General features: G+C 46.6%; 2 protein-coding genes across 2 annotated transcripts in view; one reads left to right on the top strand and one right to left on the bottom strand.

Moving 5' to 3' along the window:
* Positions 1-1,569: 1,569 nt before the first annotated feature.
* LOC119653741 (pyruvate dehydrogenase phosphatase regulatory subunit, mitochondrial) lies at positions 1,570-12,410 on the bottom strand. Its single transcript, XM_038058665.1, has 6 exons — positions 11,702-12,410; positions 10,312-11,643; positions 10,038-10,245; positions 9,817-9,970; positions 2,456-2,571; positions 1,570-2,391 (listed from the first exon to the last, which is right to left on the bottom strand). Exons 1-6 carry the CDS (start codon positions 12,256-12,258, stop codon positions 1,951-1,953), a joined length of 2,808 nt encoding a protein of 935 aa, XP_037914593.1. The 5' UTR covers positions 12,259-12,410; the 3' UTR covers positions 1,570-1,950.
* Positions 12,411-12,413: 3 nt separating this feature from the next.
* The window catches only part of LOC119653742 (alpha-ketoglutarate-dependent dioxygenase alkB homolog 7, mitochondrial), a 73,622-nt gene continuing 61,665 nt past the window's right edge, over positions 12,414-24,370 (top strand). Inside the window, exons 1-2 of the mRNA XM_038058666.1 lie at positions 12,414-12,633; positions 12,846-12,878. Of these exons, the coding sequence (XP_037914594.1) occupies positions 12,546-12,633; positions 12,846-12,878 (121 nt within the window). The 5' untranslated portion in view covers positions 12,414-12,545. The remainder of the gene's footprint in view (positions 12,634-12,845; positions 12,879-24,370) is intronic.

The following is a 24,370-nucleotide window of genomic DNA, read 5'->3' as shown; positions in this document are numbered from 1 at the left end:
AATTGGCTAATAAAGCTCAGGTGCCGAAGTTGGCGAGGGAATACCGGAAGTATTTAATTGCGAGGTACGCGGCTAATAACTCATGGTCATATTTGAAATAATAAAAACTTGTTGTTTCTTTTTCGTTGGTGTGAATATTTATTCTTGCAAATACCGATATTTCGGGTACCACTTGTTCCCTTCATCAGTGCTAACAAGTTTGCTCATCTGTAGCCATTAAGGTTATATTTATACCACTCACTCAGATAATCATGGTCACAGTTGTAGTTCCGTTGAGCAGGATTGAGCTGTTTAGAGAAGAAGATCAACTGCGGCCAGATTTGATTCACTTTTTGTGAAGAGTAGCATTTACGGCCATGTCTGAGGCGTCGACGAATACAGCTAGGAATGCATCTTGCTAAGGGAATGCCAGAAATGTAGCATCCACCAGCTGTTGCTTGATGATCTCGAACGCCTGGACAGCCTCTGAGAACCACACAATCAGACGGATGTTCTTGTTTTTCGGCCCAGAAAAGAAGGCGTTAAAGATCGATTGATGGTGGGCAGCCTTGGGTAAAAAACGATGATTGAAGTTTAACATGCCCAAGAGCTTTCTGAGATCCTTAACAGTTTTTGAAAGAGGAAAGCTCAAAATTGCTTACACCTTGACTGCGTCTGGTTGCATGCCTTCGAGGGTAATCAGGTGACCCAAGTCTCATCTACGACTGCGACAATTTGCATTTTTCAACGTTAACCACTAGACTGGCCTCAAAGAGGTGTTCTAAATGCTCGGACTCTGAAGAAGAGGCGAACAGAACATCATGCATGGAAACGGAACAAAAGTTTAGGTTTCGCAGAACAGAGTGGATGAATCTGCGAAATGTTTGCGCCGCATTGGACAATCCAAAAGTCATCCTCATGAACTCGAAGAGTCCGAAAGGTGTGTATATTGCCGTTTTGGGAGTTACGGGGATGTGAGTGGTGGTCTGAGCATTCAGACGCCTGCAGCCGCCACAAGGTCTCCATTTGCCATTGAATTTAGGGACCATGTGAAGTGGCGAGGACCAACAACTGTCTGGGGGTCTGCAAATATCTCTCTTAAGAACTCTTTCCGCGCAACTGCGAGCTTCTGTGGTGGTAATAGACCCAACTTAGAAAAAATAGGAAGCCTGTAGTGTTGATGTAGTACTGCTTAGCGGGCTCAGGGAGACTACGCTCGGTAGTGATGTTGCGGTATTTTTGACGAAGTGCTCGAATACGAGCGTCGGCAAAGTCTTCGAAAACGAAGGAAAGAGTACTGGGTGAGCAGGATGAGCTTTTCCTGAAGACCTCAGGGAAGTTGTCCGGCCAATGAGGGATTTATTATGAATATCCACTAGCAAACCATAGGGTCGTAGATTGTGAGGCGATGTGGTGCTGCATTTCGGGTAGCAGTAGCTAGAACTCCCGGCAAGTCTGATTCGTTTGGTGAGAAATTGGTACATTTTATAGTTTATTCAGCGAACCTACGATGGTACCAGCATGCACTGGTACTGGCCGAAGAATATAGCGATAAACATCCTGTCGTCCCTGAACCAATAAAACCAATCCTTATATCAATATGCAAAATGTTTAACTTTATCTTTATTCCGAGAATTTGACATTTTTATCTTAAGTTCAGATTGAGAAGACATCAATATGTTGTACATATGCAAATGCGAATAAAATACATCAAAGCCATAATTCTGAGCGCCTCTGAGTATCTGATCTCGCTGAGACCATCATCACAGACAGTTTTCATTGAATATTTCAAAAGATTCTCCTAAATCCAATTGAATTCTATATACACAGAAAGTAAGCGATATATAAACTTTTCAATGATCATAAATAGTCGATTAAATAAGCATATGGAGTCCTTAATTAAAAGCATCACACAAAACGAAACAATTTTCTTGGGGGTTTGCCATTATTGTCTGACACACTTGAAATCTTTTAAAACTTCGTTTCATAGGAGAGCAGTGCAGCTTGTCCCTGTTTATCGCGGGTGGCCTGGTATGCCTCCCGTTCCTTGTCAGGGAATTTCGTTGGTAAGTTGGGTGAGTGCAAGTGGACTTTTGCCTCGTAGCGAATGCCTGCCACTTCCACTTCATAGTTACCCGAGAGGACATAGTCGTTTGTAACAGACTGTGGTTTCCCGTCGCGATCTAATTTCCTGACGAATCCCAGGCAGACTTGTTTCTTGAATGTGAATCCATATCCGGTTGTGGTGGTTTGTCCACAATACTCGCCGTCCCGGTAGATTGGTTCACCCCCCCAGCACCATAAGTCGACTTCTGGGTCGTGATCGTTCAGTAACAGTTGAACGTACATCCTTTTCACGCCTTCTTGCTTTTGCCTGGTCAGAGCTTCGCGGCCGATGAAGTCAATGTCTTTCTGTAAAATGTAGTAGAGAGGAGTTGTGGGGAATGTAGTATTCATAAAGTAGTTTTGGACTCACATCAAATTTGACTCGCCAACTTCTGCCACACTCTAAGGGCGTAGTGAAGGTATCCAAATCCTGACCCCAAAATGCATAGAATTTTTCTATTCGTAGTGTCCGCGTTGCATAGTAACCTGTAAAGAGGATCAGTGAATGTTTCATGCTTTTATACTGGAAAAAAATAATTAAAGGTTTCATGTGCAGCCTATGTTGATCCGAATTGTCCAGTAAATGGAATAGCATTTTTGCGGTAAGTATGCGCGTAAAAAGGCCTTAAAGCCATCGAAGGGATGCGACACACTATCTCGAAGACTTATGGAGAACTTTGGCAAGTCAAGGATTTTTAAATATTTGGCAAGCTAGAGCCTAGGTACACATTGTCAAAGGAGGATCACAACCGAGTTCAACCTTTCTAAATGCGACTGACCCGCATGTACTGTAACCATTTGAAAGCAAATCGGCCCTACCAGTGCTCATATTTATGATTGTAGTCAGCTGTGGCGGAGCGGCCAATTTCCACAACTCGGTTCATTCTAGAGTTTAAAATCAAGCGTGTCATTCGTGGCCTAGAAACGTGGTTATTTGTTAGCTGGTAAGGTCTATATCTCGGGGAGTGACTTGCTCTTTTAGTATAAGTGCGAATATCTAAAATTGGATGTTACAGTGGTGCGATTACAACTAGGTTTGTACTTTTTCAAGGTAGTGGGGGCGGACAGTGAGCACAAATCCAGCTTGAGAAGCAGAGTCAATAATGTCAAGGAAAAATCACGTGTCTAGAAACGCCACCACGGACCTTTGTCAAGTAAAGAAAAATAATATTTTCCCCGTGGAGAATCGAGATAAAACGGGTTTACCATAAAAAGCAGAATAAATCTGGAGCACTGGAGCTACACTGGGGTATATAGAGTACCAGTTTCATGATGGGTTCACCCTTCTCGTATGATGTGGGCCTTCCAGGGCGAGGCTGCTTGGCCCTATTGGAATTACCATACTTTTGGCTGTCTCCATCATCAATCGAGTGTGCTCTTGAGAGTTTACAACATTGAATGCTTTGAGTGTTTCATCGATCAACAACAGCAAGCCCCGTATTCGCAAAGACTACTAAACTATGCGACTTCAGCGGCCTTCCTATAGATGTTCATCAATGCAAACTGACAAAGCGTATTATTGGCTTCAATTTTTTGAACCACAGCAGATCCCCATGGTGGGCCTCCTTGAGTTGAGTTGAGCGGATAATTTCGACAGCTTATTGCATGTTGTCGTGCACTAGGCGATCTGCACGGAACTTAGTTGATACCTCACAGGCCCAAGCAAGGTGCGAATATCGTCTTCCGGATAAGTTATATACATTTGTCGACTTTGTGGAAATTTCGTTTCGTTGTAATTAATACTCGACAGAGAGACGTCCTTTATCCCAGGCAGATACCGGCCACCAAAAGGCTGCAAAAATGTTGAATGGACTTTGCAGCCACTGATTTGAATATCGAGCGCATAGTTGGGCTAGTATAGTATTTCTACCTTAAGTTGGAAGGGCGAATAACGATTCAAAGAGTTCCGCCGTGACGGTGACTGCCTATGGGTATGAAAGCGCAGGGCAAACACATTTAGAAACCCGAAAATTATCAAGAATGAAGGAGATCCATATGTAAATAAGCCTAAAAGACCGCGTCTGATCAATGAGATGAATAACCGAAAATTAGCTTAATCTTAAGTCCTACACGCTTTATAATGGTTGAATCCTTATGGATAAACCAAGTATTTGGGATTCTGAAGCTACTGTAAACTTCAGTGGGCCACATGTTACCAATTGGAGCAAGTTCAAACTATTGTAGCGCACTGGAGACGACCCGGCGAATATTATTATCCAGCAGCCTACGAAAACTGCAGTGTCTGGTGGCACCGGTGAACCGAGTGGTAACCAGTAGTAATAGTTTGTTCGAACGCAACAATTCTAATAGCAGCAGCAACAATCACCCGAGTGGGCGGTGCTCCATTTGCGAGTTCCGGGATCAGCTAATCGTAGGCCAGGCTTCAGCGAATGGGTAGGAGCTTTGTCCCCGAGGCTACACTCGTTTGTGAATATTGGGGCCCGTTCCCTTGCACATGATGCGCTGGTTTTTTATGGAGACAAACAGTTTTAAAACTAAGGAGACAGGAATGGAGAAAGAGTTGGTTGCCTAGCAGGAAAATGGCAGCAACGGCTAAAATATCCAACGTGACCCGGAGATGCACACAGTCAGATAAAGAAGATTCGCAAAATAATGCGACACCTGGGAAAACGCTGAAACTGGGCAAATGGTTTCGAATATAAGCCGCGTGAAAGCGCAGTCAACAGTCCTTACGAAATCCGATGGGGAAAGGTTTATCAGAAACTGCGCGCAAAGTTCCTACAGAAAAATGTCAGCAAAGAAATGAAAAACGAGCTTATGAAATTGGAGGAACTCCAGCCGGATGTAGTTTGCAAGGTTAATAGGAATCCATGAAGAACCGGTTATAAGCTTTCAACCCAAAAATTCGGGACTCTGCGGAACCCTTGTTCACTTAAGACCGAGCAGATCGACTGTATTGAACCGACACTATTCTCTGCATATTCCCTACGGATTGATAACAGCAGCGTGGAAGGCACCGGGGATCGCCCACTTTTCTTAATAAAAGGGTTGGAAGAGACAGTTCTCTCTATGAAAAACAAGAAGGGGCCAGGACTCGATGGTATCTCGGAAGAGATATATAGGGTTGCCGCTCGGCGGATTCAACGTTTGCTTGAAAAAGGGCATTTTTCCTTCCCGCTGGAAGATTGCGAGGCTTGTGCTGATCAGCAAAGGGAAAGGTGACTGAACTTACATCTGCTTTTAGATTACTTTCCGACCCCTAGCGTTGTGTAAATTCAAATCAGAATGTTTTCACGCTCCGTCGCTAGCACCCAGATAAGTTCCACGTTCGGCCAGTGGCAAGGACACCTTCATCTCTGCTCTAGTATTTCAGCTTGTCCATTAGTCGCGGCCCCGCCAACAGAATTTGTAACCCTGTCCGCTGCAATTAAAGGTTTCTTTGTAAGAGCAGCTGAGCCGATATCCGTTAAAGACTGTTTTGTGTACGAACCGAGTGACTGACGACGGAAAGAAATTAAAGGCGCCCTCCCACTTCCTAAGGAACCTGCCGTCTCCTGAAATAGACGAGCTAGCTAAGCACGCTAGCGGAAATTCAGGAGCATCCCTCAAAACCTTAGAATAAGAACTTAAGGTGTTTAGTAAACCAAATTAATAAAAGTCGAATACTCGCTCCGCTTCGGACTCTAATCTTGTTCTGTGTGGCTGCGTTGGTTTCGTTGCTTCGGCGGGGCGTGATTGTATTCCTTTTTTTTTAATTTCCGCTTCGGTTGTTTGGTTCCGTTTGGGTGTTCCGCCTCCACTTCGCTCACAAGCGCCACGTAACATGCCTCGAGAAGATAAAACGGTGGGAGGTGACTAAAGGTACTTTGTGTTCGGAAGGTAGATCTCGATCGCTGTCACGGCCGAGGTCTGCTTCCTGAAAAGGGCGTTCGGGTAATCGCATCCTGGGACCCTCATCGGCCCCGACAAATTGCTAATACCACCGTAAATTTAGAGCTCACTCAGCAACTAAATGTACCACCAGATGCAATTTTAATACAAAAAACTGGGCTTGCTGGGTACCTCAGTGGTGGAAACCCAAAGCGCATTCACGCGTCGCCTTAAAATTTTCGACCCTCTGAGCAGACGTTGCTTTCTGATCGACACGTGCGCGGAGGCGTCGGTTCTCCACGTACCCCGTCCAAACACCTTAATACGGTAAAACTTGCAACAGGCAGCCGCGAACTCCTCTCTTATCCGCACTTACGGCTACAAGAGGTAGACGTGAGTCTCGGATTGCACCGAACGTTTTCGTGGCGAGTCATTTTTGGCTGACATTAGCACCTCTATTTTAGGCGCAGACTGCCTGAGTCACTATGGGTTGTTGATGGACCTGCAAAATAAAGCCGTGATAGACCCCACCTCTTTGAAGTCGTTAGGGAAAACTTCCGACACTCTTTCCTTTGTTTTCGAGGACATTGCCGACCATTGCATTCGCAGGGTATTTGTAGACCTCCCAATAGCTGTTGGTCACCTCCACCCCATATGGTCGCTAAGCCAAACGGCGAATGGAAGCCTTGTGAAAATTACAGGCGTCTGAACGCTCAGACAACTCCCGACCGATACCCTACCCTATTTCACTCATCCATGACTGTCCACGTTCACTGACAAACTGCAGTGTTTTCACGACCTTGGTTCTGGCCAAGGCGTATCACCAAATCCCTGTAGCTCCTGAAGACATACCGAAAGTGGCTATTTGCACACATTTCGGAAACTTCGAGTCCACCAGGATCACATTTGGCTTGTGTAATGCTGTGTACATTTCAGAGATTTATCCACTCTGTCCTATTAAACTTAAACTACTGTTTCGTCTTCCGAATCTGAACATTTGGACTATCTCGAGAGCATTTTCAGCGTCTTCTTGAAGCCGGGCTCATTCTAAACCTTGAAAAATGTAAATTTCGACAAAAGCAGGTGAAATTGTTTGGTCACATGATCACCCTTGACGGAATTCAACCAGACCTAGACAAAGTTGAGGCGACCAAAAACGTCCCCCTGCAACCATGACGAAGGAACTTCGAAGGTTCTTGGGCATGTTAAACTTCCATCGTTGTTTCCTGTCCAAAGTCGTTCATCATCAAGCGATCCTCAACGCTTACTTGTCTGGGCCCAAAACGAAAGACACTCCCGAGGTTGGATGGTCTTTTGAGGTTGTCCAGGCGTTTGAAACCGCCAAACAACAGCTGGTAGATGCTACACTTCTGGCATTTCCTCGGTCAGATGCATCCCTAGCTGTGTTCGTCGATGTCTCAGACACAGCGGCAGAACAACGAATGAACAAAATCTGGCAACCGTTGAGCTTCTTTTTAAAACAACTTAACCGTGCTCAGCGTGATTACAGCGTCTACGATCATAAGGTAGTCGCCGCATATCTCTCTATTAAATACTTACCTTTCTCCCTTGAGGACAGGAAGTTCAACTCGTCCATGGACCACAAGCCCCTTACGTTCGTGCTTAAACAAAAGCCCGACAAAGCATCTCCTCGCCATCTTCGGCAGATGAGCTTCATCAACCAGTTTACTTCCGCCATCCAACACGTCAATCGCTGAGGGGCAGAAAGACAAGTTCAAGGAGTTTCCTATTTTTGACTCAAACTTCTACTTGCTCTGCGAAAAGGGACTCAAGCCATTTATTCCGGTCGATATTCACAAGGAAGTATTCCACGCTGTACATGATCTTGCGCACCTAGGCATCAGGACGACGAACCGGTTAGTCACCGGAAAATACTTCTGGCCGTCCATGAACAAGAACGTAAACTTTTGGGCCAGACAATGCATCGCGTGCCAGAAGTATAAGATCAACAAGCACGTAAAAAAGGAAGTATGCGAATTCCTTCGGTCGACAAAGTGCTTTCACATCATCCATCTGGACATCATTGGCCCTTTACGAGACTCGTACGATTACAAGTTTTGCTTCACAATCATCGACAGGTTTACGCGGTGGCTTGAAGCAATATCTCTTACTGACACTATGGCATAATCACGTGCCAAGGTCCTCTGTTGAGAATGGATCCAACGCTTTGGTGTACCAGTTGTAATCGTCACAGACCATGCAATGCAGTTTGATTCTACTCTTTTCTTGGAGTCAGACAAGCTCCTGGGTTTCAAATGTCACAGGATCACTGCACACCATCCGCTGTCCAATGGGATGCTGGAACGTTGGCACGGGACGCTAAAGCCCGTCCGCATCGTGGTGCTTGCCTTTCGTTCTCCTCGGCTTTCGCTCAGCTCACCGAGAGGAGTTTATGGCCAGCCCCGCGGAGATGGTACAGAGGAAAAATCTGCGGCTCCCCGCCGACCTTGTGCTGGATATCAGAGCAGGGTTAAGCGACTCAAGCATGCTGGGTTTGCTCAGGGACGCGGTTTCGAAACTGCGTCTGACTCCATCTTCTCAAAATGCGACGCCGGAGGTGGACACTCCCTGGGGTCTCGAGACATGTTCGCAGGGTGGATGCTCTTCAAAAACTACGGTACCACCATACGAGGGTCACGTTAAAGTCCTGGAGCGGCGAAAACACTCCTCTAAGCTCGACGCCCGGCGCGGACCCAAATGAGTCTCCTTGTCGAGACTGAAAGCTTTCGACCAAGAGATGCTTCAAACAAGTGCTTGGGGAGCGCCAGGTTTGTCCGGTAACACCATTGGGGGGATCACGACCCGCGTTCCTCCGCTGAACCCGCGGGGTTTCAGCTGGGGGCAGAGAGCACTGCATTGCCGGCAGTGCGCGCATTGAAGAAACCCCCCGTCGACGCACTGAAATACCGACCGAGACAGCTAGCAACCTAGCATGAGGCCAGTGCGGTACGGTATTGGGCTTCTCACTGCAACCTCTGCGGAGTGCAGTACCTTGGGTCGACTTCCCTATTTTGACTAAATTCCTTAAGATTTGGGAAGAGGTGATTTATTGAGTTTCCGCTACCTTCAGTGTCCCACTGAGATGGTTGGAAAGAGGTTAGCAAGAAATTTTCCTCTGGTCTGTGCTGGTACCTGGTATTCCGTGGTGCACTCTACTGCAATCCATTTCTATTCTTCCTAAGTCAGGTCTAGTGGAAAAGCTTAGGATGATGGACGCTGTTTCGACTTTTTGGAACACTTTGTCAACGATCCTTGGTGTCCTTTCTTCTATGCATGGCTGTTCTTGGACAAGGAGTCCGAATTTTTAATGAGAACTGGTAACATTAAGACTAGGTTACCAGTTTTCATCTTAATATTTAAGCATAATTGATCATGTTAATCGGCCGGAAGCTGGTAGTTGTTTAGATCTTTGCCCTTTTTGGAGATAGGCGACCCTTACTTCTGTTCATTCCTTCGATGTTCTGAGCTGCACCCAGACTTGGTAGAGGATTCCAGAAGTACTTCCTTCACCTGAGATTTGAGATAGGGGAAAGATTGGTAGATGATGTCTGTGACAGGTCCTGACTGAGCTTTGTGCTTTTTTAAGATAGCATTGACCTCTACCGCTCTGGAAGTGATTTGAACAAAGAGGAAATAATCGACTCAAGCCACGCTATCAGGTCATCCAATTCACACACAGCTGGTCCTGGAGCCAGACAACAACGAGACCTAGCAGACACTGTTTTTCTTTCGCCAACTCAATCCAGAGATAACGAAGGGATGAGATATGCTGATTTCTTCGCACAGCTCCATATTATAGAAGGTCGAAACCTGAAGCACTTTATGTTGCATTTGCGTTGGTACAGCTTTCCTAGCCTAAACTCAAAGCAATCCACTCACCTGCATGCTGTATTCCATAGCGCTGTCCTGCCTCCCACAGCCTTGTGTAAACGTGAAGGGCATATTCGTTGGGGATGTAAAGCACATACCCCAGCTCCCCTGTATGTGTGAGATTCATGGCTCGAATTCCGTTCGCTAGACCCACATCCAATTCCTGAAAGAAAAAGAAGGAAAGACACAGGTTTAGCCCGTTGCCACCAACTTCCTCGCTCCCTTCGTACCTTATACGTGAAGAATGGGAAGTTCTTCGGCGACAGATCCGTGTCAGTGAGTTCGGAGAGGAGAAGTCTCGTGTACGGGCCCATGATGGCAATGGCTGTGTACATTGAGGTCACATCGGAGACGTTTACTGGGCCAATGTGAGGCATGTGCTTTGCTATCCAAGCTTTGCAGCGCGTCTGTTGAATGGTTGGAGCGATCATCATGTAACTGTAGGGGTTGGAAGGGGATATCGTTAGCGGGGTTGTAATAGACCATGGTTGGCATGAGACTTACTAATTCTCACTCAACCGCGCCAGAGAGCAATCGTTCTCGTATCCGCCGAATTGATTCTGCATTCCAGTGTGGATGATCGACCCGACAGGCACGTCGACGTCATTGGAGCACAGATACTGCAGCAGATCCACAACTTCTCGTCCTTTCGACTGCAAGTCGATTTTCGTGAAGGAACTGTAGTCAGCCAATCCGATACGTTCACGGCATGCGTTATACTCGGCCGCCACGAAGTCGAACCACGGTGGCTTCCCGAATGTGCTTGTGTCTGCGATCCGGAACCTCGGGATGCCGTTCTTGTCCACTTTCTCCCTAGAATCGAAGTAGTTCGGCCGTTCGTAGCCCATTGTTTGGCCAAACACGGCACCTGCTTCTTTCAAAGACGGAAATATCGGGGACATGCGTAGATTTCGTCCAGTTTTGAATTCGTTGAAAGGATATTCCACGCGGTAGTGCAATCCAGGGACTTCGCGGCATCTGTCCCTCAGGAACTTTCGGTTGTTGTGTAGCCCAGTGAAGCGGGATATGTCCAATTGGTAGAGGTCAAGTGTCGAGTATCCTCGAGTTATTAGGTCGGAAATTGCTCGTCCGATGCCCCCCGCCGCGGATATTCCCACGGTTTTCATGCCGGCAGATATGAAGTAGTTTTGGATCTCGGGACTCTCGCCTAGGATCCACTTGCAGTCCGGGGGGAACGCTTCAGGCCCGTTGCAGAGACGATCAATCTCCACTTTCCTGAGTGCTGGAACCCGCTTTAACATTTCCACCAGAAGAACATAAAAATGGTCCCAGTCAGGGGGTAGTTGCCGTTCTGGTTGTGATAAAGGAACATTTCCGTCCTCGTAAGCGGGTTTGGCTTCCAGTTCGAAGCCGCCTGCCATGAATCCGCCATCCTTGACGCGAACGTATATTTGTCCGTCCATGTCTCGAATGATTGGTGTGTCCGGATCAAGACCGGCCAATGGCTTGGTGTGGAGGTAATAGTGCTCGACTGGATGGAGAGGAACTTTCACGACTGGACTGGAAAGTTTCCCGACTTCCCTCGCCCAGAAACCTGAGCAATTAACGAAGAAGTCGCACTCTATCGGGCCCGAAGTTGTGTCTACGCCTCTGACCTTGCCTTCTGCTTGTCGGACTTTTTTGACCGCGCAGTGTTCGATCACTGTTACGCCCATGCGGTGAGCTTCCTCGATTAGGGAAGTGCATACTTGGTGAGGGTCGCATACTCCGTCTCCAGGGACCCATAGGCCGCCGGCAATGTCGCCTATTTCTATTATAGGGCAGCGCTCTTTGCATTCCTCTGGGGTGAGGAGTTCACAGTCGATTCCCCAGGACCTGAAATGAAGATTGTGAGCCTCAGTATTTATGTGAAATATGAAGGGAAGGATCCTACACTGCTTGGGATTTCATCCGCCTGAACATTGTCATCCGGTCGAAACCCCTCGCGACATTCACTGCGCCGCACTGCTTCCAGCCTGTCGGAAGTCCTTTGGCCGTCAGGTCCTTGATCAGCTCAATCGAGTAGTGGGACAGGCGGACCTCAGTGTGTGATGACTTGAACGTTGCCGCCAGGCCTGTCTGATGCCAAGGGGTGCCGCCACCGACCTGAGCCTGTTCAACGAGCACCGTGTCCTTCCCCCACCCCGCCTTGGCGAGATGGTAAACAATCGAGCCACCCATAATTCCGCCCCCGCAAACGACCACACGTGCCCTGTCCGGCAGGGCGACATTGTAGTTTCCGGTCTCGAGGGTCTTCGGGATGAACTCACGCTTCTGCAACACGTCCGGCCGCAGTGATTCGTGACCCGTTGTGATGGCCCGGATTGAGGTTAATCCGTGACCGTGATTTGTCCTGAGGAGATTCCATGACCTAGCCCCGTCCCGGCCGGACTCTGGAGGGATGCAAGGGACTCGGAGGACATGCTTGCAACCAAAACGGGATCGAAGCATCGTCGGCGCGCATGAAAATAACAAAAACTCACTGATTATCGCACGCAAAGGACGTCAGTTGACGCATTGCGTAAAAACTTAATTGGGAATTGGCACACGATTTTCAAAAACAAATAAATCACGGAAAATGTCAACGTGACGGTTGTTATCAGGTGGCAATCAGCTGGCCGGGATGTCAGTGGCTCGCGGAATATTTCGCCGTGATTTGTTGTGCTCGGGACGTGCAGAAAGACACGGAAGTGTTGAATGGTGAAAGGATTTAGCGAGTTATTGGTGTGGACAGCATAATGCCTCGCGGTGTGCAGTTTGTGCAGAAAGTGTTTCGCCAGAAACTCCTCCTTAGCCGGCTTTTGCCGCGTCTTTATAGTTCCCAAGGTAAATCCTCTTTTGCCATTCCTCGTACAGTTTCGCCTTGATCCGGCCAATCTGTGGCGCAATGCAATCCGTCAGGCGCATTTCATTTCCACCTTCATCCCGCTTTTCACTGCATTTCCACAATTTCCCTAACAATTTCTCCTGACATTTAGCTTTACTTTTTTTCTACATTTCCTACATTTTTGGCTCAAATGTCTCAATTCTGATTTCAGGGACCGCCTTACCTAAAGCGGAGACACATGGTGGTGAGTAAAATGTATAACAGTTGGATTGGTGTGATTATTTGGTATGAAATAGGTTCAAGCATGTGGTGACGACCACAGGATGCAAACGAGTCTTCGTCTCTGGCGTCCATAGTAGTGAGCGGACTCGTAACGCATTTTAGACGGTTTATGACGGTCTGTTTTCCCCACACAATGGACAAGGAATTCAAAATTTTTAAATAATCCCCAAACGCACCTCTGTTCACGCTATCGAAAGCTTCCTAGGGTGTTGATGTGGTCAATGCAGGAGGGTCCCGAGTGGAAACCAGCCTGCTCTCTGTCGATCAAGCTTTTGAGATGATCTTTGATGGGTTCCAGAATTATTTTAGCTATTATTTTTGAAACGGTAGGGAGCATACAAAACCGGTCCCTCACTTTGGGATCTTGACGATCATCAGGCGGTCCGGATTCAGGAAATGCAAGAATTTTCATTCTACGACATCGGGAACGCAAGATATGGTGGAAAATCGACCTCGGGTCGTAAAAATTTTAAACAAGGCGGGAAACCGGAAGCTGGACCCTTCAGGTATGAAAGTGAATTTGTCCCATTAGTATGTAACACGTAATATACGCATATGTTTCGGTTGGACAGTTTCTGAGAATCGCCCCGTTAAATAAATGATCACTTTCGACCCCCTGAACTCCTCGTCTTTCAACAAATGTCAAAACTAAGACCAGCTTTGGAAAGTACTAACCGAGATCTTTCGTTTGATACCCGCATGACTATATTTGGTGAAAAAAATGTACATCCCCCTTTTGCATGTATAACAGGATGTAATTTACTGTATGCGTGAGGGTTCACAGTTCCCACCTTTCCATCAAATTTGGTGTCAATCGCAGCTACAGTCTCCGAAAAAAATGCGTGTGGCGGACAGACAGACAGACAGGCAGACCGACAGACAGACAGGTTGTCCTGTGAGGAGTGGCCAGATGTCCTATTAGGCCCCCAGCTGGCGAATTGCGGCATATCAATTGATGTGTAAATATGTGTTCATGCACTTTTCTTTTCTGACTGAGCTAGTGTTTGCTCATCTCTGGTGCGTGGACCAAAATGGCTATGGGAAGGATACCCAGAAAATAAAACGAGCATGGGCGAATTCAGAAGGAGTAAAGTTACGGTGCAGGGGCTCGGAACCCCAGTACCGGCAGCTTTTGGGAGTGAGCAAGCGGGCTCCCGGCCGTCAATATCCCTCGACGTTGCATCAAATACTACAAGTGTTTTAGATTTGGACAAGGAGGTGTTCAAACGAAGCACAACTCTGCCAAGGAGACCAATTGCAAATGCGAAGAATGATGGGCTAAAAGGAGATAGCTGGCCAAAAAGGAGATTTCGACACCCATCGGATTTGATCAAGAAGTACTCCAGCAGCAGCAAATAGATCCATTCAGGAGAAGCTCATCAATTTTACTTGAGTACCAAAGCCGCCAAAAGAGAAATCTCATGGGGGCTCAGCAGCTGAAAAAGGTGAAGGAGTCAGTAAAAGGACTAATCTGCCCAGGACTCATCGAGAACAGAGCCCTGACCCAGAAGAACTACCTTTTATACAGCTTGAGACTAAAATCGTTGAGCTGTCCTAATTCATCAAGGACAAGCATAACGTGCACCAAGCCATTAAGAACATGCTGAGAGCCATCAGGGTGCTTTATAATAGCTCTCAGGAAGAAATAAGAAAGCCTAAGGAAAAGCCGGTCATCGCAGCACCAACAGTGTCACACGCCACCCGAGTGACACCAAAGCTCAAGGTCATCGACCTTAGATCAAGTAAGAGAGTGCGAGACAAAGAGGGGGAAGCTTTGAGGAATCAAGAGGCTCCAAAAAGGAAAAAAAAGGATCTTGACCAGTCCAACAAACGCAACTAAAGGTTCGGAAGTACCCAAAGTACCCAAAGTAAGAAAGCCGGCTAGCGAAGGGAAACTAATAAAAATAAGAACGATGGTTGGACTAAGTTCGTGAATAAAAAAAGAAATAAGAAACCAAAGGTGCGAATTCGCCCGGAGACAATTGTAATTTCCAGCAGAGGACATCTAACGCATGCGGAGATACTGAAGAAGGTGAAATCTGACCCCGACCTGAAAGACGTAGGCGGAAATGTCAGCAAAATCTGGAGGACCCAGAAAGGGGATCTCATGTTTGAGCTGAAAAAATCCAGCGTGGGAAAAACTGACGGCTTTCGTAACCAAGTTATAAACTCACTTGGGGAGAATGTCGCGGTTCGTTCCCAAAAACATGAGGTCTATATACAGTGCAAGGATCTCGATGAGGTAACATCCAGAGAAGAGATCTGCACTGCCATGAAGGAACAATTCAAGCTAGAGGAATTCAGGGAAGAATCTATCGTGAGCCTAAGAAAACCTTATGGCCACATTGCGACTGCCAGTGGACTCAGCGCAAAAGTTGTTGGCCGTTGGAAAGGTTCGGTTGGATGGGTTGTTTGCCGACTAAGGGAACAGATCTCTTCAAAAAGGTGCTTCAAATGTCTAATGTTTGGACACTTCGCGAAGGCATGCACTAGCGGCATCGATCGGTCCGATCGATGTCGAAGGTGTGGGGAAAAAGGACATATTGCCAAGGAGTGCAATAGAGACCCCAAATGCATTTTGTGCGAAGAAAAGGGGGGAAGGGATAACCGGCATATTGCCGGAAGTGGTAAATACCCAGAATTTAGGAAGGCGTTAACTGCAGTGAAAAAATGAGGTTAATACAAATAAACCTTAATCATTGCAGGGTCACACAAGATTTGCTTGCGCAGACCACTTACGAATCCGCGATGGAGATTGCTACCATTAGTGAACCGTACAGAAATCTTGATGGTGGTGTATGAGTCACAGAGTCGACTGGTGGAGCGGCGATATGGGCGGTAGTGAAGCCATACAATATAGCATGGGTCAGGCGGCTAGTGGTTTTGTGTGGGCAAAATAAGCGGTATATTCGTATATAGCTGTTAAGCCCCACCGAGCCTCACACTGCCTGAGTTTGAAGCACGACGCAAGGGGACGAGGTCCAAAGGTGATTGCCGGTGACTTTAATGCATGGGCTATCGAGTGGGGCAGCAAAGAGACTAACGCGAGGATGTAGTTCTGGCCAACGAAGGTGATGTAAAGACTTATGGGAAAGGGGGAACTGGTTCAATTCTAGATCTGACTTTTGTCAGCCCTGCGTTAGCACGTGGCATGTCCTGGAAAGTTAGCGAGGACTTCACATACAGCGACCACCAGACAACTAACTAAGGACGGAGCCACAAGGCAGGAGACCTGCACCCCGCAAGCCGAAATCCAAAAGAATACCAGGATGGTCTGCAAAAGCGATGGATGAGCAAACATTCATGGAGGTGTGGCTAGACCTAGCCCCGGGTCTGGACGGCATACCAAATAAGGTCCTCAAACTTGCCGTCAAATGTAGACCGGAGATGTTCGAAACATGCATGTCCGAGGGTATCTTTCCTGCACCATGGAAGCGGCAGAAGCGGGTGCTGCTGCCCATGGCTGGCAAACCTCCAGGGGAACCGTCGTCCTATAGACCCATATGTGATTTATAATAGATTACTCCCAGTCGTTCGAAGGGGGCCTTTCAGATAGGCAGTATGGGTTCCGTAAAGCCAGATCAACCATTGATGCCATCAAAATGTTTACTGGCTTGGCTGAAAATGCAATTCACGGAAAGGGTTGTACATATTGTGTGGTGGTGACCCTGGATGTGAGGAATGAATTCAACTCGGCCAATTGAAACTTTATACGAAAGTTTCTGGCGACGATTGGTGTCCCCATCTACCTCGCCGCTATTATCGATAGCTACTTGCAACAGCGGGCACTCTGGTATAATACGGATGATGGACCCAAGGCGTACGTTGTCTCCACAGGGCTCTGTACTGGGCCCACTACTGTGGAACATCATATATAATGATGTACTTAACCTTCCGGTTCCGGAGGAGGCCACGGTGGTGGGTTACACTGATGATATAGCACTGGTTATGGTCGCAAAGCACAGTGAGGATGCTGAGTTGTACTCAAGCGAAGCAATTAGTGCCGTTAAGGCTTGTTGAGAGAGTGCTGGACTGGAACTCGCGGAGGAAAAGACGGAAGCGGTCCTCATCACTAAGCGCCGCAAAAGAAATCATCCCTGCATTAGAATCGGGAATTGTATTATCACTTCCAAGCCGGCCATCAAATACTTGGGGGTGATGATAGGCAGAAAGCTCAATTTTAAGCAGCACATAGAGCATACTTGCTAAAAAGCATCCACCATGAGTATTACTGTGGCAAGGATGATGCCGAACGTAGGAGGACCGCGGCATACTTGCAGTTTGGGGAAAAGCGCTGCAGGATTTAGGCCATCCACATAAACTGAATACGCTTTACAGAAGAACAGCCTTAAGGGTGTGTTTTGCCTTCAGGATCGTCTCAGACAATGCAGCGTTCGTCATTTCGGGAATGATGCCGATTGACATTTTGGCAACCGAAATGATGAACATTTATAACACCAGATCCATCTCTCCCGTATCGCAGGTGAAAAAACTCAAAACGGGGAGATCCATAAGTAGATGGGAACAGCGGTGGGACCAGTCAGAAAAGGGTCGTTGGACTTACAGGTTGATCCCTTCCATCGGGGAGGGGCTGAAGAAAAAGCATGGAGAGATCAATTATAATCTCACCCAGTTTCTCACCGGCCCTGGAGGATCCCGTCAATACCTGTACAGGTTTAGATTGGACACCTCACCTAATTGTCCAAACTGCAATGGGGTCCCAGAGGAACCATGGTACATATTCCAATCTGCTAGGTTTGTGGAAAAAAGGAGGAACCTAGAGGAAACTCTAGGTGCTATCACCGGAGAATGGTATTTTGCCAGGTAGTCTGGGATGCGATGATCGCAGTAATCCAGAATAAACTGCGAAAAGCAGAAGACCTAGCTAAAGTAAACTAACTCCGCCCCGTGATGTAATACCTAAAGGTGGTTTCACGGGGTCGAGGGGAAGTCGGAGGTGGTTTTAGTGCGTAAAAAGTGTTCTACTCAAAATTTTAAAAATCGGCAAAAGGCAGAATCATGGGATTTCTTCGCGAAATGCAATAAATTTCACGCTACGACGTCGGGAATGCACAATATGGCGGAAAATCGACGCCCCGGAGGATCTAGCCACAATCGAGGGAAATTGAAAATTTCCATGACCCCCTGGTCGTAAAAATTGGCAAAAATGCAAAATCGACGGATTTCTTCGCGCGATACCTCGTTCGAACGGGGAGGCGGCCCGAATTGAGGAAATGCGAGATATGGCGGAAAATCGACGCCTGAAGGGTCTAGGCAAAATCGAGGAAAATTGAAAATTTCCACGACCCCCGGGTCAGAGGTGGCGACGAGGAAGATGGGGCGGCAATCTTATCGGCCAAACCAAAACCAAGTGGTCGAGGAGAACCTCCATAGTGGTGGCACCGGGAGACGCTGTAATCACTTTGGTTTGCCGGCCGTGATTTAGTAGGCGAATGCTCCAAAGACCTAATCAGGGCGATCAGACCCGAGTCTGCACGGGCACTCATCTAAAGTGGCAAATTGGTCACGAAACCTTACCAGGGGTATACTGGTACCATGGGAACCGGGAAAGCCCTTGCACTCACATACTTCGGGTGAACTCCTGTTGTATGTGAGGACAGCTCGGTTATTTGCGGTTGGCCCTCTAGTGGGGGTTTCATGGTGGTTGTGGTTGTGCTCAAGCGAGAAGAGACCTTCGGGCCTCAACGTGGTGTTGCGTATCAACACGGGTGCCGTACTCCATAGTCCGGTAGAGATTTAGGTAATTCTTGCATCCACCAGTATGAATGCTAAGCCATGCACTTGGTATAGACTGGTACCGTTGTTGCTTGTCTCAGCGGGGCTCTGATTGTGGTCACAAAATCAATCCGTGTCTTAAGACGACCGTAGGATTAAGTCTCACGCTAGGTGTCTACGTAAAACACCATGGGCTTCACCCCCGGGTCGTAAAAATGTTGAAAAATTGGCAGAAATGCAAAATCTTGGGATTTCTTCGGGCGATACCTCGTTCGAACGAGGAGGCGATCCGGATTGCAGAAATGCAAGAATTTTTACTCTACGACGTCGCGAATTCAAGATATTGTGGAAAATAGACGCCCCGAGGGTCTGGTCAAAATCGAGGAAAATTGAAAGCTACTGGGTTTGCACGCATATCCTCCGAAATTCAATGGGATGCTGGAACGGTGAAGGCCCTCTTGATGGTGCGCGACGATCCTCCCTACTTGCAGGTCTTGCCTTTTGATTTGCTTAGCCTCCGTATAGCCATGAAGAGTTAGCCCTGTAGACTTGGTGTAGGGGGAGACTCTACGAGGCCCCGGCGACCTGGTCCTTGTTACGGGAGGCCGTCGCCAAATTGACGTCGCCTCCGCCATCTCGTCACTCGCAGCACCACCTCTAGGGAATCGATGTTTGTACCCACTTTCTGGTGAGGAGTGACCCATCCAGAAGCCAGTGAAGCTATCATTTGAGGACCCGTATAAGGTCCTCCAATGTGAGCTGAAGCCTTTTATGCAGAGGGTAGACGGTAGTGGAAAGAAGTGATTGCTGCGTCCGTTTTGACGTCTGTCACCGCGGGTTTTCTCCCCGAAAATTCTCAGTTTCAATTGGAAGCGGAACGCTGTGATACTTGAAGCCTGCTTCTTAGCCCTGATTACGTCAAGTAATGAGTGCGCCCACCTGACCGGCAACTAAGTCGTGTGAGCGGACACGAGGCCAATGAAGAGGTGGGACTCTGTCTAGTCTAGTAGAAGCTCGTAAACAGAAACCTTGTCAGGCAAATGACCATCAGGTGATGATCGCTTGCGAGGCTGATGTTAGTACCTCTCTTATTACATACATACAGAAGATAATTCCTAAATCTACGCCTGACCGCAATTTAGCCAATCTGATTGCTCATGCGGTGTCGGTCATTTGCAACCTAACTGACCTTGTGGGAGGCCCTGTGCTGTGAAGAGACGATGGAAGCTGCAGAAATCTACAAGATTCTCACAATTATCAATGGAGTATCTCGTTTGAAATCGACTCGCAAGTATTGAGGGGGGGGGGGGGCATTGCAGTTTCTGTGAGCTCCATCGGTCTTTCTGAAGTACACTATCTCCGTGCTGCAATACAGAAAGGATTGCCCTGCAGGGTTCCACCATCTAAAGAAAATCTCGATATTTACAAGCTGTTAACCCACAAATTTCCATTGCTATTGGCTTTTACCGACAAATAAGGAATACTTTGAGTGAATTATTAATCCCCACCAAGGGGCCGGTACTATCTGAGTGGGGCAAGTATGCATTGGTGGACCTCGGCGCAAAACCGGGATGTCTGGAGTTCCTTATTAAGGCAGGCCTAGACCGGATATCGGTTGTTGCGCCGTTGATGATGATGATGAAGTATGCAATAGATCAACAGCGAATACTGTTAAGAAGACCCCAACCTTAACAAATAGATGAGGCTGAGCATGGGAGTACTTACAGGGACACTAACTTTGGAAAATCTCATAACAAGGAATGCTGCAGGTGGCTCAAATGTTCAATTTCATAATAAAGTGCAAATGGAAGAAATGCCTTTTAGATTCGAACAGATGTGTGCATTCCCTGACCTTACTTTCGCGGTAGCCCAACAAAATGGTGACCACGAATTTCGATTCTTTTCCTCGAATTTTCAAACGAATCGAACGAATGAATACATCAACATATCCACTATAAGGAGGGGGTATCCCCTTGTGTCCTGACTGTTGCTTCTCTGTCTTTGTATCTAATTTTGTTTTCTCATCCTTGAACTATTTTTAAGGAAGATATGTAGTTATTTTTGATTCTATTGATTTGGTATTTATGGGAAAAAACACGTACCATTGAATGAATGTTAATGAAAATCCCTTTTCAATCCTCTCTGAACTTTTGCAACTAGAAGTGTTTTCCAGTATTTGAGGGGTTTTGTCGTCTCATTTCCTATTTATTTAATTTCTTTTGGTATTTTCCACCAACATCTTTTTTCTGGAAGTAAATTTCTTGAGCTCGTATCCATTTGATATCCCTGTTTGTGATTAGTAGCAAAACATAGCAATTGTGAATCGATTTCAATCCAAAAACCCAAAATAAATTCATCAGACGCTTCCTCATCTCTGCCTTGGAAGTAATATGACCGTAAGTTCATCAATCATGACATGTGGCCGAACATATAAAATCTTTTTGACAGATGTTATCGCTCTGTTCAGGAAGGAGAGATCAGGTGTTGCCTGATGAATTTGCTTTTGATTCGGAACGCAACCTGACTTGGCTTAATTTCCACAATCATTATCTGAAATGTTTTATCTTTCTATACGAAACCTGCAAATGGAAATGATTCAAGCATGTTTGATTCGACAGTTTCTATTTCACAGATTCAAAGACCAAATAACCACGCGCTATGCCCCACTTAGGAGTTTATGGGCACATAAAATTTTAATTTTCTTTTAAAGTTTTTCGAGTTAGGTGGGGACTTTTTTCCTTAAACTAATTACTTTATTATTGTATTCGAATATTAACATTATTATTGGAAGTTAATCATTAACCCTGTACAGTTTGAGTGGTAGCGAATCCTTATTCACTAACTCCGTATTGTATCTGAACTGCAAATATCTGAAATATATTGAGGGGGAGCAGTCAGTTTTTTGAAAGTAGTTTACAGATATTGACACACAATTTAAGAAAAAAAAAACATTTAGTTGGCACATGGGCTTTGGTTTCCACCTGGTAGAAACTTAAATTCAAAAAGGATCAGCTTGAATTACAGGGTTAGGGCTCTATTTCCCTTCAAAAAAGGTAGCCACAAACATCATAAGTTTAGTTGCTGGTTGAACCGTACCGAGTGTTGTTTTGGTAAGGATAAAAGTGGGTTCGTAAGTTAATCCTTAAAAAGTGAACCAAATCTCAGAGCTGAGGAGACCAAAGAATTCCTTTCAATTTGTGTTCATTATGGATAAGTCCGTCGAGCAAGTTGACACACTCCGAGCGCTAGGACCAATCTACGTTTGCCTAGAATTCCAAGGAATGCGTGTAACTAAGGACCACCGTCTACAACATAAGATTCATACATTCATCAACTTCGTCCTGGCAAACATCGTCTACTACGCTTCGTTCTTTATCGAATTATTTTTTGTGAAATCGTTGAAACAACTACTGCAAAACGTTCCCATGAATATCTGCCTAACATCCTGCAATCTTTAGTTTTATGTGATCCTGAAGTTAAGACCGCATCTTATCGAGATAAACCAATTGTTGAAGCGTTTAGATGCCCGCCCCATGACAGTCGGTCAGCGTCGGAAATTGGAGGGAGCAATCAGTGCCTGCAGAGGACTCACAATCGCGATTATGGCTTTGTATCTTGCTTTGAACTCGATGTATGCACTCAATGGAGCCCTTTCGAACTATTCGAGACTTTTATATGACATCTGGCTTCCTTTCGATTGGAGATTGAATCGCTTCCTGTTCTGGGTTTGCTTACTTATGCAATATGCCTTCCAAATTCAACTGTCGCTTCAAAATGTTGCAAACGACTTCATTGGAGCTATTTATCTGTCTGTGTTGAGTACTCATTTGGAGATAATCATGGAGCGATTTGCAGAGTTACGTTATGATCCGGATGTAAGTGAGGCGGAAACTATGAAGAAATTTATCGAATGCATTGACGATCATCGGATTGTAATGGAGTAAGTATGGTCTACGGATTAGGATACATGATTATAGTCAGAGCTTCGTCTTTAGGTGAGTGGTGATTTTCCTGTCGAGCCTTTGAGGAAGAAATCCTAGCTCAGTTCCGCCGTTATGGGTTTGTAGTGAACAGATTGGTGAAGAGCTTTGTAATCTTTCCTGATGTGGATCTCTTCCCGAGGCAAATCTATCCTCATCTGAATACCTACGACAAAATGAAGTTATTGGCTGTTTAAAGAAGAAGTGGTGGTGGTGGTCAAAGGGTAGTATAGGTCCCGGGGCGAAACGTGGATTGGTACCCACGATGGAGCATAAAACCTGGGAAATGCCTGTTGAACCAACACCAACAGCTCTACTACCAAACCCTATCTCCACCTCCACGTGGTGACCGCTGGGAGTTCTTTCTTGACGAAAAGCTGCAGACGGAGAAGGATGAAGGCGAGTCTCCCGCGCCTAAAAACGGGACAAATTGTACCAACTGGTCCTCCAGGTTGGGGGTTGGGTAGGGCTGACAACCCGGACGGATTTTAAAACGACGGACCCGGCAACGACAACGGAACAACGATCTGCGCATTTTCTCATGGAACGTGCGCTCCCTGTACAGAGATAAAGCTGATGAGCAGCTAGCCGATACCCTGTCCCAATATAGGGCTGATATAACAGCGTTGCAAGAGATGTGATGGACAGGGACCGGTTTCCTGGAGAAGAACCACTACACCATATATTATAGCGGTCATCCAGTAAACCATGGGCTCGGAGTAGGTTTCTTAGTCAGCCAAAAAATGAAACCTGCTGTTATCGGCTTTGAAAACATAAGCGAACGGCTATGCACTCTGCGCTTGCGAGGCAAGTTTAGAAATATAAGCCTCATAAACGTTCACGCCCCTACAGAGGAGACTGCAGAGTCGGAGAAGGATACCTTCTACGAGGCAGTAGAACGAACCCTCGAAGCCTGTCCCAGATATGATATCAAAATCATACTTGGGGATTTTAACAGCCAAGTAGGGAAGGAGCCAGTATTTAGGCGATACGTTGGCTCCCATAGCTTACACGAAAAAACAAATGATAACGGACTGCGGACTATTCAATTAACAGGGTCACACGAAATGGTTGTTGGAAGTACCTGGTTTGCGCGGAAAGCGGTCCACAAACATACGTGGGCCTCTCCAGACGGGACCACTTTCAACCAAATTGACCACGTGTTGATCGAACGCCGCCACCTCTCAGCCTTGATGAATGTCAGAACATATAGGGGGGCCAATATAGACTCGGATCACTATCTCGTTGGCATGGTGCTCCGAGCCCGAATAACAATACCACCTAGAATCCCCTCTGACAATCAGGTGAGAGTGAACACTGAAGCCATCCACAACACAACCCTCCGCGACACCTATAAAAGGGAAATGGATGCTGCAATAACCGCAGTCAACAGAGGACCTGGAGATGAAGCATCAACAAATGATCTTCACAATCACGTGAAGAACGTTATCATGGATACGGCCACAAACATACTTGGCCCCAGCCGCAAAAGGAGTCGGAACGGCTGGTTTGACGATGAATGTAAGCTAGCAACGGAACGGAAGAATGCCGCATACCGAGTAATGTTGCATTCTCAAAGAACGCGGGCACGCGCAGAGACTTATCACGAACTCCGTCGAGCGGAGAAGCGACTTCACAGACGGAAAAAGGAAGCCTGGGAGAACCAACAAGTCTGTGAACTAGAAAAGTACAGGGAGCAACCGCACCAGGCGCGGAAGTTTTACCAACAAGTCAGCAG

The sequence above is a fragment of the Hermetia illucens genome, chromosome 4 (genome assembly GCF_905115235.1).
Source record: "Hermetia illucens chromosome 4, iHerIll2.2.curated.20191125, whole genome shotgun sequence".
NCBI lineage: Eukaryota > Metazoa > Arthropoda > Insecta > Diptera > Stratiomyidae > Hermetia > Hermetia illucens.
The sequence above is the reverse complement of the archived record's forward strand: the minus strand, read 5'-3'. Positions and strand labels throughout refer to the sequence as shown.